The following is a 16,808-nucleotide window of genomic DNA, read 5'->3' as shown; positions in this document are numbered from 1 at the left end:
CCCAGCTGTGTGAGGAAGACCTGGGTATTAATGCTTAAATAGCCTAATGAAGCACTATTAAAGTAATTTAACAGGGCTAGCTGTATAATTGCCTTACAGCAGTAATGCCATCTAGCTTACACATTTTCTGCTTCATGCTTGAGAACCTCAGCCTGAAAACTACCAGGGATGTAATAAGTGCCTAATCTGTAACAAACTACAGGTTAAAAAATTGATAACCAACCTCAGGGGAGACCTCTGTTATTCCAAACTGGGATAAACTCTGATGCAAAATGTTGATATTAAGGGAACGCAGCACTTCTTCAGATGGGAGCGCCTCAGAAATTCCTGGCTTTCTGTTCAGTGGGGACACAAACAGTTCCACACAGTTCTTCTCGCCCTAGGAAAATTAAAAAAATGCAGAATCATAGGAAGGGTCTGAGATTAGGTAATCTCTGCTGTCTATAGATTGTAACTATAATTCCAAAAACAAAAGCATGGAATATAAAGGCTGCAACCTGCTCTGTGAGAAGAGTATACCTATTCCCTGACTCCTTAAATCCCATCTGACTCTGCAAGAAAATGCAAATACCATACGTGGGCACCTGTGCTTTGTCTTGTTCGCTGTTGTTGAGGTACCCTCTTCCTGAGTCTAGTACCATTAAACAAGACAGGTCCATGTAACATAGCGAGGGGATGAGCCATGGGATGGGGTCAAGGGCAAAGTGCCAGCAGGGATTTTAGCAGATAGTTCATCTGATCTGAGCTGAAATGCAGCCCTGTTTTAGAAGGTGGTCCTTAAACAGGAATGCTTAGTATAATGCTGTGGTATTTTGGCACTTCCTTCTAATCCCATGTCAACACATTGCAGACACATACCACAATGAAGTATAAAGTCCTTTCAGTCGACTGCAGTGCAACTCCTTAAAATGGCACAGCGGAATGAAAGGACCAGAAAAGTTTTGTTTACATTCAATGGGTAAGCTGAGAATGCCTACTCTCCCCTCTATTAGTTCCTGCCCTGGTGTCTTTGATGCAGTCCTGGTAGCCCAAGGGGTGCTCTGTTAGAAATGTCAATGATGCTCTGTCGCAAGGGAACAAAAGGAGAGACTGCCAGAGAGTTCCTCTGGTTGTGATAGACTAGAACAGCGCCTGAAAACAGTGCTCCAGACAGTCCTGATGACCACACAGGGTGTGGGAACCTGGGTTCCCCAGGGCTATGGCCAGTTTAGCTGAGGCTGTGATGTAGAGTCCAGACCTCGGAGCTGCCACACACACAAGGTAATCATGGAGCTACTACCTGTGTTACTGCCGGCGCAGGCAGGAACCTCACTGGTCTAGTTATTTGCTATTCTTCATTATGGGATGGGAGAGATCAGTTCCCACTGGGATAATCCTGATTTCCCCCTGTCTCCTTCCCCTCACCTTGAATGTCATCATTATCTTTACTGAAGTGAAGAAAAAGACATCTTTTGCTATTCTTAAAATACCTAGTTTTGCATTCAGAAGTAGAGCTGCACAGAAAGGGACTCTTTCAAACATGTTTACCCTAAATCTGCCCTCTGTGCTCTCACATGTGCCGCTGGTCCATCTGCTTGATAAGATTGGTGAGGATATTGGCTACTGGTGGGACCGGGCATTTTTCAGTGGGATTATTCAGATCAGCAGGGTGATAAGGAGTGAAAACAGACCTACAGGTCTGGAGTGTCAGTTCAAGGCAGAGACTTTTGTCAAGCTGAAGAAGCTGATTTGAGGCTACTCGGTCTCTGACATGGGTAGGTGGCTGGTTCTGGGCATGGGTAGTGGGAACAAGGCAAGGCTTGGTGGGGATGCAGTATTCCCAGTGTTTTGTGCCTCCTCTGTTAAGGAGTTCCTCTGCCCATTAAAAGGCCTTTATGGGAGGGGGGTTTACTGGAAAGGTTAAGGAGACACTGGAAATGCCCAGTTAATATTTCCTGGCGCACTACGTGTTGATCTATGCAAGAGGCTAGCAGGCCCTCTGCTCTCCCTGTGCCCAACCGCATCCCGGCTGCCAGGCTCCTGATCACTTCTGGGAGCTGCTCACTTGGGAGGGAGTCAGCTTACCTCACTTCTGTCATCTAAACTACCTTCAAAATCAGTGGAAAGAGACTGGCATCTGATGAATGATTTAATCCATCCTAAAATAATCGGGATCTCAATGCCTCTCCTCCTCCAGTTACCCTTGTCTATATTGCTTTTACAGGGAACCTAGATGAGTAGCTTAGGCAAGGCTGAAGTGAGGTGAGATGAATTTTGATGTGCCCTGCTTACTTGCCGACACTCTGCATGAGAGGAACTGTCTCACGTTAGAAGGATGGGCAGTGGGAATAATGTCTCCTAAGATGTATTTTTCTTCCTTGTGAATTTTGACTTTCTGTGTGTGATTTTTAGAGCAAATAAGGTAAAATTTTGTGTTCTTTCTTATATCATTAAAAGATTAACTCATAGCAGACTTTTACAGATGTTGAGAAGACTAATTCATTAATAGTACTTACTGTATTCTGAGCTATATGCAGGTGCAAAATGACATTACCTCTTCCCTTAGATCACAAATGACAGGAGAAGGGGAAAAGCTATGGAGCCAGTAGGAAAATAAACAGCATATTTCTTCTGCTTAGTTACATTATTTCTAAAGAACACAGTGAGAAAACTACTAAGTGACTTAGTATGTTGAAATACACATCCCAAACTCTGGAACATTTCTCATTTAATTGTGCTTTTCTCTGAATAAGTCTTTCAACCTTTTATTCTGGTTAACGCAGGGGACAAAGGAGATTTAGCATCACTTGTCAGGAATGAGTGACATCCCTGGCGAACATGAAAAGGGCTGCATTGCATTCCTATTGATCTTTTCCGCTGTAGTTCTTGTGTGATCCTTTCTCACAGAGACATTATTTGAAGGAGTTTTATAATCCTTTTTGATGTATACAATCCTATCAAGCTATCAAGGCAGCAAATACTTTTATGCTGAACTTGTCAGTTTTCTTCCCTAATATTCAACCTGCATGTAGAATAAAATAAAATAACTCCTCTTCCCTCTGCAATGTGAATTGAATGCTAGCAATACACGTAGGATGTTGTGGGGTTTTTTGTTTCATGGCAAAACTGTCATAAAAAGAGCACAGTGTTAAGAATGTATGCTCTTAACCATACACAGAAAAGCATACAATGACAATTGCTTATAAAAAGTCTTTGTTGCTAGAAGCAAATTTGTCGTCATCTTTTGCAAATATGATACCATAGTCCATAAGATAATTTCTGAGCATAGATTCTTATAGCTGAATAGCAAAACATGAATATTAATATTGTGAGAAGACATTTAATTTACTAATGGAAAGTCTGAGGATAAATTGTGAAGATGTCTTCGAAAGGCAGAATCACATGTATTTTTTGAGCAATATTCAACCTTTGAGAAATAAAACTTGAATAAGTGTCTCTTAATTAATGTGATATAGAACTGCACTGGAATGAAAACTAAGGTTTAACCAATCTGCTTATGAATAGGACACAAAAGAGATTTATCTGACTTAATTTTTTTCTAGACTGTAACCGAGAATGGTTTCCTTTCAAAAGAAAATTTAAATAATTTTGTAACGCAGATCTATTTTTCTGTAGTGCAGTTAAAAAAAATTGAAAAAAAAAGTATTTTTCTGTCCTATTTTATTGCACTTTTCCATAATGACAGGAAAATAAATTTAAGAGAATTCAAACTAACCAGGTACATTTTATTATACACAGCCCTTTGGTACTTACAATGAGTCTGTTGATATGAACTTGCTGAGGTAACAGTCCCAGTGCTGCTGCCACTCCTTGGCGAAATATCCGAAGCAATGTGATATTCAGCTTGTTTACATCCATTTGCAGCGTCTGAAAAACAAAACCGGTTCAAATGAACTCCTTGCTCAACACATTCAGTTCTCAAGATGACTGATCTCTGGGACTCTTCGCCAATTGTTTTTTTCCCAGAATGATAATCTGTGCAATCTAATTACATCATAATAAAGAACAAGTCCAAAGGAAAATTTAAGCATCTTAAATGCTGCTCATTAGCAAAGTACCACCTTTCCTCAACTACACTCAAAATAGGTTCCAGAGGTTTTTGGCTACATTCCTTGGACAAGTCACAGTGTTCAAGATAACACAATTACTACATTAAAAATGAAAGTCAAGCATTAAACATCAATTCACCTTTAAAGAATGAGATGTTGGTTTTACACAATGAAGATTTGCTTTGAATATTATCTTAGCATTTCTCCCTGCAGGTGAAGAATGAGTCAGATGTAGTGAAATTATACAATTTTAATTTTGATTAGCGGTTTCTGAGATCAAAAAAGAAACATTCTGGATACATTCCACATGCTTGAATTTCCTAAAACTTCCTCATGTGAGTCAGAGAAGGCTATTAATTCTCAGCAGAGACCAACCATATCACTGAAGCATTTTCTTTCTCTGTGTCAGAATCATAGTGAAATTTAAATGTTTCCTCAAGTTCAAATCTTTCCTGTGAAGTCAGTGGAATTTTACGCAGGAAATAATTTAGGTTCAAATCTACTGTTTCCAAGAAGACCCAGATATGGGGTCTTCACATGACGCCTGGTGGCCAATACTTCCATGTGGTACTTTGGGGTCCCTTTCTTCACTTCCATACCCCCTTTGCAGACAATACGTAGTGGAGAAGGGGGGGAAAAGGAGTATGTCAGATGGTCCCAGAAGGCTTCCAATGTTTCTGGAAACTTCTGACTTAGGAGGTTAGTAAGTTCTGACTGAGCCAGTTGACTTGAGCTGAAAAAGATGTTTTTATTTTAAACGTTCTACTTAAAGCCATAGACCAGCTTGCTGCTCTGAGGATCCAAGCAAGTATTCTTCCTTCCTAACCAGAGCTGCATAAAGAGAATCAAATATCCATAGGTCAGACATGACATTGGGAATATGGTTATTGTCTAGAAAGAAAGGCAACTTTTTTCTCAAAGAAAAACAACATCATACATTTTGACTGTTGTCCTTTATTTATAAGTAAATATTTGTAAGTTATGATGTAAAACCATAAAATATTTGCTTTCCTTTTCCACTGTCAGTTTAATTTTTCCATTGGTATTGAGTGTTTTTCCTTTTTTTCCACTTTTTCTAATTTTGTTACACTAATGGGATTGTCAGATCTTGATGCATCAACTAAGATCTGCTATTACCACACAGTGGAGCTTTAATTCAGCTGGAAGTATTATAGGATTCTTTAATTTAAATTACCATTTCTACTCTGGCATTTTCAAAATGCAAAATCTTCTCTTTGCTTCTTCTTGAATTAGACAGACATCTTGAGTGGCTACAAAACTGGTCCAGCTTTGTCACTGAAACAGAGAAACGTCTTGGGAGGGGAGACGGGGAGATCTAACAGACCCGAGCACCACTTATTCTGTTCCTCAGACCGGCTCACTCCAGCCACGGCGCACCTGAGCGATACAGCAGATGAGAATTGGTTTGGAGCTGTGAAGCCATCACTACACTGCAAGTTGACAGCCTGGTCTGAGGGTAAATGCGAAAATGAGTTGTTGCTGAAATAGAAAGGCTGTCGTGAGGGTCCCTGGAGATCCATCGGGATGGTATAAAGAGTGCAAAATTGCTTGTCTAAGTCGGTGACCCTGAGTTATGGGGATAATGCTAACTGTTGTTACTGAGCAAAATTAGCAGGCATAAAATCAAAATACATTCACTAAAACATACTTGAGCTGGGGATCAGATCACATTAAATGTTAAATAGTGTGTTAAGAGCTCACTGATAAAGACACAGAAATGAAACAGCCACAAAAATATCCAGCTTCAGATGAAACAGATCTTAAAGAGCCTATAAGGAGGTAATAAATTCTTATAGATTTAGTATGCTGGGATTGTGGTTCATCATATCAGGGACAATAAAACGTGGCGAACCTCCATTATCTTCAGGAGAGTCACATTTCCTTCTACCAGGTCTGAATTTGGTCCACCGTGTACTATAACAAATAGTCATAAAAGGCTGCACAGCGCATGTGTCTCTCTAACAGCTATATCTTATATTTTCCTTGGTGGTTCTAGGGAAAGCCTGAAGATGACAACACTCACTCTGTCGGTCTGGCAACAGCGTGCTTAGAAAGCTCACCTGACCTTGCAGCTGGAGATTTCAGGACCCTTTTAGGAAACCTCCTAAGTGGGTGGGAAGAAATTTGCCCTTAAGCCTCATCTCAGGGTGCTTCTTGTGCAGCAATAAATATTTTTTTGTGACTATTCATCTAAAAAAAAACCCCAAGACGTATCTGAGGAAGAAAAAGATCACATTTTTTATAAGAACCTTGCCTTGCTGTCCATTGAAGGAATCTGCTTCTCAATTGCTGGTGTTAGTGTGCCTTAGATCCTTAGCAATTATAGTAAAAATTAAGTAAGAAAGAGTAACACAGGTCATTTTTTCTTACATCAGGCAGCACAAGAAAGTGCATTTGCCTCCTCCTATCAAGAGGAAAGTTAGCAGTCCAGAATCTGCCACTTTAGGAATAGGATTTCTAACTTGGTCAGTGAAAGACAATGTACAGAAATGCTCAATGAGACCCCCGAGAACATCACCTGCTTTAGAGTGAGCAGCACATCACAAACACGCTCTGTGCTCTCTATTACCCCCTTATTTATACTGGATTCATAAAAGCATAAAGCAGGAGTGGACCAGACTGGAGACACATCAAGTTCAGTCTCCTGTGGCCAACTCTGCATGCTTCTGGAAAATGATGGGAACAGGGCAAGATTATACTCTTTTCCCAAGTTCCTTCTGACAAGATCCAGGCTAATTTATGCTAACTCAGCACTAAAAGTCAATGGGTCTCCTTAGTTACATGAATGTTATCATAAAATAACCCATACTGACACTATCAAGACCTGGGATGAAGGCAACACTTGGGGGGCATTATATTCTCGACTCTGGCATGTGCCCTCACGAAGGTGACTGAAATTGAAGTCTGACCTGAGGGTCTGGTACAAAATTGCCTTTCTGCAAATTCCTAACTGTGATAATTTTTGTTGAGAAAAGTTAGTCAGGGAAAGAAAAAAACAAAAGAAAGAAGGAAGACAGAGAAGAGAAAGAAAAAATCCCAACTATTCCTATCAGTAGAAAAAATCCCAACTATTCCTATCAGTAGAAAAAATCCCAACTATTCCTATCAGTAGAAAAATTCTAAAACATTATTAAAATGTTAATATTTTGATGTTATTGTGCCATTCTGATGGCATGCCTAGATACTGTGTTGACTATAGTCCATAAAGGTAAGAGATTAGGATACAAAACTGATAGTGGATCAACTACAAATGCAACAATACCTGTACATTAGACAAGTAATATAAATTGTCATTAAGAGAATCACTCCTAGAATGGAAACCTGTCTGGCCATCTACAGGTTATAATTAGACAGAGAAAATCATTATGTATTCTAACACCACCCGCAATAAAACATGAAATTAACCCCTGTAAAGTAAATCCATAGAAATAAATAAAACAATGCGTTAGCATAGATAGATACACAAGTTATCTCTTACTGTATTCCTCTAGTTGCTCCTTTTGCTTTGGAAAAGAAAGGGCTGAAGCATCCCAGTTAGACAGCACTAATCATTTATCCTTTGCTCATCTGCAGTGTTTATCATGGATCACAACCTACTCCCCAAGCACTTTACAATTTTGAATCCGCTACCGCTGTTGGCAGTAGTGACTTGTTGAGCCTAGAGGCGAACACCCTGGAGGACCCATTTCCCTGAGCAATTACAACCTGGATATTGCGACTGTAGCGACAGTTTCTAGGTTTATCTGATCCAAGCAAAACAGGTAGGTTGAAGGGAAGGACTTCTCTGCTTGTAGTGGAAAACTTGGGAAGACAGAGTTCCAGAAAAGGAAACTCAGCACAGAAAAACACCAAAGACCATTCACAACTGAGATCCTACAGGGGCTTTTTGGTAAAGATTTTCACGTTAAAGAAAAAAATAAAAACACGAAAGGGATGGATGTATAACACAGTTTCTAAAATAATATGTTTAGGATATTACAATAAATTATGATTTGCCAAGTCACGTTCTGCTTCTCAAGAAAAAATTAGAGATGCCTCCCTTTCTTATTTTTTCCTTCTCATCAGTGATATCCTTTCTGCAATGAGCCTCAAATATACCATTCCTTTTCTATACATTGGTTACTCCCCTCTCAACTCCTCCTGACTCCACCACCACAGATGTTTTCTCAAACCTCCAGCTAACCTGAATATACAGGAAGAAAAATAATCAAGGATGAAGAAGGTTAAAGGTTAAAGTATAAGCCTTCACCATACTTTTATGAACAAAGATTAACAGTAAATCAGCAAATTATACATACTAGGACTTTTACATACTTAAGGGCCGTTGGGTAGTAAGTTCTATTTTGTGCTAAAACCAAAAAAAAAGGCAATTCTAAAAATGAAAATAAAAATAATTACCCCTATTTACTTAGGTGAAACAAAAAAGAAAGCTCAGAAAAGAGTTGTCTTACCTGCCTGTGCTCCACTTATTTATTTATGTTTTAAGAAAGTCACCAAAAATGCTATAAAATGTTTTATTTGCTAAAGCAAATACTGGACTGTGGCCTGGCTGTGGGTCCCTCCATCTGAGCACACTGCTCTGCTGCCTGCACAGTGACAGTGTCTACAGTTAATTAGTGTCACCGTGTTTCATCTTGCCACCCTCATCAGACAGCCTCAGCAGTACAATGAAAAAAGGATGTAGTTAGCAGGAGCGAAGGTGAAAGTTGGATCTGTATTTGTACAGCTTGGGTACAGGACTACAAAAAACCTGGCAACAAATTGTGAAAATACCTTCATTTTCTCTTTTCTTCCCCTAAAACACATTAGATTTGCCTTCCTGTCGCCATTCAATGACCTGAGATTGCAGCTGCACTGGACGTCAGGTTAGCCCTTTTGGCTAGCTCAAGTGGCCTGATACATCCACAGAAGATTTTGGCTTTCATAATATTCTGTGTGCCATGGCTCACAGCAGGTTTAGCATCTCATGTAGCCCATGAATCGCATGGGAGCCAGCGCATCCTCAGCTTCTGATGCAGGTCAGCATTATGCAACTAGAGCAAAGCATTTTGCCAAGACGAGCCTCTGAAGGCACTTTGCCCTAAACCAAACCAGTGTCCGAGGTGGCAGTCCCTCCTCTCCCATTTACCTGTCCATCTACAATGCTATTTTCTTCAAGAGGAGAAACCTGCCATTCTATGAGGTTCACATTAAACTTCGAATTATGTCTGTAAACTAAGATAAAATTCTCCTGAGTATAAAATAAATTATTCTTGGTGATTAATTAAAGGAGTTTCATGTTTCTGTACATTAGCAGTTGCCTGCAGTGACCTACTCAAACTTTCATACATAATATATTTCTGCTAAAACACAATGTGACTAGAAATATAAATCTTGGGACATTTAAATACTTCTAAGGTCAGAGAGCAATTACTGAAAAATTTTGAGGGGGAGTCTGGGCTATTCCACAAAAGTGTCGTGAAAATCACCTGAAATACTACAAAAATTACAGGCATATGTTTGAATTTACAAGAACCAGTGAAAAGCATTGAGAAATGCTCTGGACCTGGAACATGCTTCTGCTTAAGTCACTCATTTTCTAATGGGAGACACCAAGGCTGCACAATACGCAAATCTGCCAAACAGTTCCAAATTTCACATGTAGCCTGTAAAAATTTAAGTGTGCTTGTCCAAAGACTATTTGGGTGATAAGAAAAAGAATTCTAAACTGGTTCTGTATAAACATTAAGAAAAAGTGATAGGAATGGGATACTTTGCTTCATTCCTGATTAGTCCAGGGAAGTTTTGCATATTTGGATGCTGCTTTTCAAGATGTGACATCGTACAACTTCATTCACATTTTTGCTAGAGAAAAATACCCTACATCTTTTATGGAAAATCTTTGTTTAAAGTAAGCATAATATTTCCTGGATTTACACATTTCTCATATAGCACTAAAGAACAATTTTGGCTCTTGATCAATTTGTCATGAAAGCGCATACATTTAAATATTTATGCATGTTATGAGCTCTCTGAAAGAAATCAAAGACAGAAGTCACACTAATGGGAAATGTAGGGTTAATCTAATTAGTGAAGATGGCTGTATGGTCTCCCCCCATACTGATTTTCAAGTGAATGTTCATTAAAATATGAGAAAATCAAAATTTATAAAGGAAGCAGTCTTTCACACACTGCAATTAATCCACAGACCTTTTTACCACAGGAAGTTGCTGAAGCCAAAAACTGAATGAGAGGCAGAAAAAGGGCTGGATGCTTAGATAGATGCTGAAAGTCGCTGATGTCCCTGAAAACTGTACAGAAGAGACACTACAAACCTGGTCAAACAGTTGAAGCCAAACCTTGAATTATCAGAAACCAAGACGAACCCTAGTGCAATAAAAAGATAAGTTTCTCAATCTGCTATCGAAAGGTTTGAGTGCTGGCCATCATCCTGGACTAGATACTGCATTTCATACAAGTCCTATTTACACGTGTAGGTACCAACTAAGGATGTTCCTAGAGCCTGCTGCATCGCAGAGGACAAAGATGCCATACCAGGTGTTGAGGTGAGGCCAGGGCACTCTGCTGGCATCCACAGTTGAGAGTGGCAAAGCTACTCTGGAGGTGGGTGGGTGATATGACTATACTGGTTTGTCTCAGCTATGTGACAGATTTACACTTCTCGCAGGGAGAAGAACTAATTTCTCAAATGAGATCAGCTGATTTGGGGCTGATTTGACCACTTCTGTAGGAAGCACCAACACAAGAATGAGAAATGCTCCATCTGTGATGTCTGGCTTTTGTCCAAGATTCCCTCGCTGAGCTTTCACATGCACTTGGGCAGTGAGTCAATCAGCTATAGAAAGACTCCATGACCTTCATGGATGATTAAAGTGTATGAGAATGCATTCAGCCTATTAAGGATATGGCTTGTTAATGCCTCTCTTTGAGAGGCACACTTTGATTTCTATCAGTCCTATGTTTTGCATTAATCTCTGGGCTTGCAGTCTCCTAGCAAAGATAAAGGGTCAGCTCTTTCAGTGTCATTTGATACCACTGTGTCACAAGGTAATGTGGATTTACTGATCAGATCTAATGAGAAGACACAGAATAGTCTTCTATCTTTCTTCTGAAAGAGATCTCAGAAGGTAGGTTATCTCATTCTCCTGGCTTCTGAGTCGTGTGGGTCATTCCTGTACCCAATGTGATGGTTTTAGAGGGGTGACAGACTTAGAGTGTGGGTTAGACTGTCCCCTCAATGCTCACTGTACTTATTTCTCCTTTTCCTTTACCTCTTTCCCATGGTATCATTAATGCATTAATCATACATTAAATATTTGGAAGTCAGTAAGTATGTACAGCTTCCAAACAACTAGTGTACTATAGATTGTAGGAGACTACCATCCCACAGCCCCACCTCAGTAAGGGAATAACCTTATCCAGAGCCCAGTAAAGTTAAGAAGACTTTTTATGAGAGGGGGTTCCAGAATCCCATATCCTAAATGTCCATGGGATGCATGCTTGTCATTGTTGAGGGGGTATAAGAAAGAGGAAGGAAAACTTATCTATTGTCCACGGGACACAAGTTTGACACAGCCTTGTCATTAAACAATACCAGTCCCAGAAGGTCTCCGTACTGTGGGAGCCCTTTGGAAGGGGGAAGGAGAGGGGCAGGAGGCCGTAGTAGTTCTGTTGGACTTGGTGGTTGATTTTCTAGAGCTTCTTTGGGACAGAGGGAACTTTCTGCTTCACCACCTGGTGGAACGTTAAGTACCTACTGATGGAAGAAGACAGGTTTCTCCTGCGCATGGAAGTATATTATTCCTTTTAAAAAAATCAGTCACAACAATACTATATCTATTTTAAAGAGTCCTAAGCTGGGAGCATTTGCAATTACTGCAAATTGATTACTAGTAGGGATGGGAGGCCAAAATTTTGCTGTGCCTCTAGCCTTAGCAAGTCTACGACAGTTAATCTGCCTCAGTTCTTTGCTATAAAATAGTGACAATAGTATTTGACTGTTTCACACACTGCTCCTGTGAAACCAAGGACTTTATATACTATAGTAAGAAGATGGGGGGCAGCTATATAGGATAGAACTTCTCAGCTTCTTTCACAGGTGACTTTAGTGTTGCCCCCAAAAGTTAATTCCTGTATTTTTTTAATTTGGCGCTGCATTTCTTCAAGGACTGGGATTTACTTCGTCACAAATTATTTTATTTTTCTTAAAATAACAGCTGAAGTTAATTTCAAAGCTCTAATAGTTTTCTAGGATTTTTCCTTCCTTCATCCACCTCTCCCTGCCCTCCTCCCTTATGGCAGACAGTTGAAAAGGATGAGATGATGGAAAAGCACAAGATGATACACAGAGAGGTGGAAACATAAGGAGAGATGGAAGAGCTCAGCTGAACACTATTTCAACCTTTTTGTTCTTTCAGAGGCATGTATAATGAGCTCCATAAAATTGTCCTATCTGTCCTCACTCAATATTAGCAAAAAATTATTCCTTCCATTACAAAAGAAATGCATGGTGCTATTATGTCCGGTACAACTTTTATGCACAGCGTGATTGTACCAGTCACATCCTATTTCATCATCCCGAAGCCAGCTGTAATCCTCAGAGCAAACAGACCCTTTTGAGCCTGTTCAGCACAGCGCTTTAGAATACGTTTGTTTTTTCTGTCCAATTATTAAATCTCCAGGTAGAGCCAGCATAAAGCTCAAAATGCCAGAGAACCTGTATTGTTTCTCCTTGTGCCTTTTGTAAAACCCTCATTTCAGCTAGTTTTATGTTTCAAACAATTCTTAGTTACTGAAGATTAAATTCCTGTCACGACTTTGTAAAATGGTCCTCAATACATCAAAATGCCTTCCAGAAAAATGACAGACATAAAAAACCGCCCCAAAATCATCCTTTTGTTTTTATCTTCAGAATCTTAAATTTAATTTGTAGCAGACATATATACATATGTGTATGTAACCTTACAAACTAATGAAGAACAAAACTAGACACCTAAGACAATACAGCAACTTCCACATCTTTCAGGAACTGATGTGGCCAAAAGACTCCCACTGACTTACTCTCCTTAGTAACCTTTCTCTTTGCTTTGAAAATCAAAGTAAGGCTTCAGTACTGCTGACGTCCTAGCTTTCACATGCATTTATTTTCAGAGACAATTTTTATTGGTAGTTTCACACGAGCAAAATCTGCCTGAACGGGCACAATGGGAATGCTGTAGAAAGAGGCAAACGCTTTTCCTTTTTTCACATAATCATAATTCGCTGTGGTTCCTGGGTGTACGAAGAAGAAAATTTGAAATACATCTGAAAAAACCAAAAAGAAGTCTTAAAATACATTTGGCTCAACCAGAATCGACATATTTACACGAAAGACTGTTCTTGTGCGATTCCTGATCGCAGCCTGTGTCCCAGGACAGGCTGGATTATTTGCCCACCACAGCCAAGACTTTCAAAGAAAGAAGCAATTCTTACATCTCAGCTCTTGAGAGATCAGGATCCTCTTTTCAGGAAACAAATGTACAAAACAAGGGCTCTTTAGTGTGACACAATTCACCAGTATGTTTTGAGTCTTTATCTGCTTTCAACCTTTTGGCCTACTGAAGTTTGTTTATAGCTGTTATCATCACCATAATCACAGACTGTTGGAACAAAACTTGTATCACTGACTTCCCCTTACCTAATTTAACACTCCAAATCCATATAAACCAAGGGCAGACAATAGAAGGCACCCTTGTAATTTCTGCCTTATGTTCCTTTAACTATTGTGAACTTGAAACAAAGTTAAGCAAAATCAAGGAAAACCCTTGGGGACCTGCGTTTTTTCTTAGACAAAACTTGCATTACTTTGGGTTTTATTGTCACGGATTCATGCAACTAGATATGTGCCTTTGTCTCAAAGTTTTATCAAAACCATTAATGACTGTGTGCGAATCCTATAGGCTCAGAAACTAGAAAGCAGGTGAAAAGACAATCTCATGATTTTGGCAACTGCGTCAGGATCTTTGACCTCCTGCAGCTGCTAATACCGACTGTATTTTGGAGGCTGTGAGGTACAAATTCCCCTTCTCCTGAGCAGCTGGGCTGACGAAGGATTTTCCTCTTCCGTCTAGTACTGAACAGAGAAGGCACAGCTTAAGGGAAAACTCTAACACCAAATCTCACCAAAGATTTAAGGAGTGGTTTACCTCCTCAATGATTCCTGTTAATGCTAATAACAATATTCTATTTTTGACCAGTGGCTCAAGATTTCTGTTTCTGTCTATGGAAATGTGACACATATACTGTATCCTAAATGTCCTAATACAGGACGAGTTTTCTGATTCAACCATTAGAGAAGTAGTTTTAGAAAATGGCTTTCAGTCTAATTTGGGGGACTTTTCTTTAGAGATTATTCCACTTGTGAGGTCAAAGATGAAGAAGCTGTGCTGCCTTGTAATATGGGAAATTACTGCTCTGAAATGACTGGGAGGCAAAGCCCAATTCATGGATCTTCAATTTCTCTCTTTTATGTTTAGGATCAGAAGAGAATTCTGTGTTCATTTTTTTTAAACAGGCAACACAGCTGTCAAAGCCAACCTCAGATGTTTAGAATGAGAAAAATGCATTTTTTCGCCTTTTATACTCAGAATTGACCACCCTTAAAAGAGAATATTAAAAACTGTTTGCATGTGGTTCTCTCATTCTCACACGTACACAAAAGCAAAATAATTCATAATCCTTTCAGTGAGAAATAGCAATTGCAAATTTGGTGGGTGAGGTTTCCTTTTCCTTATTTTTTTTTTCCTTTCTTATTTTTTAACAATATTCTTTAAACATACAAGAAGTAATCTTCCAGATTTCCCCAAGTGACCACAAACAGTGCCATTTGTGTTTGGGAGGTACTGCTCCTCTGTATGAATGCAGCGAGTGCACCTTTATGGATGTTTCCTGCCTCTTTCCTGCACTCTGGAAACCCAGGAGATTCCCGGTTGTTCTGTGGCTGCCGCTCTGTGCGAGCAGGAAGAGATGCTGGGGAAGAAATACTCAACTTCTCAGAAATGGAGCGTATGTCTCTAACCCAGAGCAATATCTGTGTTATACCTGTCATATCAAAACACAAGCCCTGCAAATGATGTCAAGAGGGCTCGCAGACTTCATAAAAAAAACCAGGACATCTACCTTATTCCCCAGGAAAGAGACACAGCGATAGCATCTATGCCTGTTAATAAAAGGCTGTATGCCTTCTATCTCAGTTGGCATACAACTAAAACTTAGGGTCTAAATTTATCAGTGGAGGTGTGTCTACTTAAACAAGTTCAGAAGTTAAGTGTAAAAGCAAAACAGAACAAAAAGCTACAAAGCCTCAGGAAAAGTGAAGGAACATGATTTAGATTTTTATATTTGCATGTTATACTTTTTTTGACAGTATCATGCAGAGAAACACAGGAATTTCATGGGAGACTGTGGCTATTGTCTATTTTTTATATACAACGTTTAACGGGAGCAACTGATTTTTAGCTTATTTTGAGAAAATATCTCAATGATCTATCATTTACAAGGTCTTGTTCCATTTAACCGTGATAAGACAGAAATCCATTTTGCAAAGGGTCCTAACCAGCAAACGCTTCTGGGAAGAACATCCACTGACATTATCCCACTGAAATTCATATGACTACTCGGGAGACGCAGCCTGCCCCCGGGGCAGCTCTGCACCCAGCTCAACACAGACGTGCCAGGCCTGCACAACTACTGGTCAGCATGCAGGAGCAAACTCAATGGATCCCATCAGTGCTGGATTAAAAATGCACTATACTCTCTAAGATGCAGATGTGAATTTACTGGAGAGGTTGAAAGAGCTTTCTTTCCCACACTACCCTCCCTTTCCACTTCCTTGCTGCGTTTTCCCTTCACTTTACACAGTGCTGCCAAATCACATATTTTGGACTGCTCTCATGTCCCGTCTCTCACTCCTCCAAAGACAGAGAAGCCACAGTGTCGTGCAGCAGTCTGAATGTATATATTATATCCATTCTCCCCCTCTCTTGTCAGCCCTGCACAGCAGAGCCCCTACCGTGCAACTCAAGATGAGGGTGTAATCCTACTACATGACCCAACAGGACGGCATGACACAGCACCAGACGTGTACAGCAAAAGGCTCAGCCCCATTTCTACCATACCATTGCTAGCGTGGCTTTGCATACAGCAGCAGCAAGTTCAGTTTCACCAGAAGAAGCTGGATCAGTTGTGCAAGAGCAATACAATTGCTCTATACATGTGCTCACGGGATTTCTGGACATCCAGAAACCACCATTACTACTTGACCAAAGCAGCAGGGTAGCGTCTTACCCCAATGAAAAATGTGGTACGTTACTGCTAACGTGGCAGCTGACTGCCAAGGTCATCAGGGTTGGCAGGGCTCAACCTTAGTCTGTCAACTAATCCCTCCTCTGCCTTTTTTCTGAGTTAGAACTAAAACCAAGAAACTTGCCTTCATCATTAGATTTAGTCTATAGTAGGGGAGGAATGCTCATTTCACTAGCTGAAACAAAGCCGAACAAAAATAATAGATGATAAAATGGAACAACCCCACGCTGGGATGAACAAAGAAACATAAGATTAACTAAACCAAGCTTTTACAGCTTCTTGTTTCTATGATCTTCTTCCCATTAAATATAACATTCCAAGAAAACCTTCCAGAAATTGCATAATTAAATGACTGGAGGGAAAAGAGGAAAATTACACTTAAAAAAACCCCCAAAA

General features: G+C 39.9%; 1 protein-coding gene across 1 annotated transcript in view; it reads right to left on the bottom strand.

The window, feature by feature from the left end:
- PTPRR (protein tyrosine phosphatase receptor type R) overlaps positions 1–16,808 on the bottom strand; it is a 153,410-nt gene that overhangs the window by 73,191 nt on the left and 63,411 nt on the right. Inside the window, exons 3-4 of the mRNA XM_082308958.1 lie at positions 3,754–3,867; positions 224–379 (exon numbers count right to left, since the gene is read on the bottom strand). Of these exons, the coding sequence (XP_082165084.1) occupies positions 224–379; positions 3,754–3,867 (270 nt within the window). The remainder of the gene's footprint in view (positions 1–223; positions 380–3,753; positions 3,868–16,808) is intronic.

Source organism: Platalea leucorodia (assembly GCF_965183815.1).
Source record: "Platalea leucorodia genome assembly, chromosome: 4".
Classification (NCBI taxonomy): domain Eukaryota; kingdom Metazoa; phylum Chordata; class Aves; order Pelecaniformes; family Threskiornithidae; genus Platalea; species Platalea leucorodia.
The sequence above is the reverse complement of the archived record's forward strand: the minus strand, read 5'-3'. Positions and strand labels throughout refer to the sequence as shown.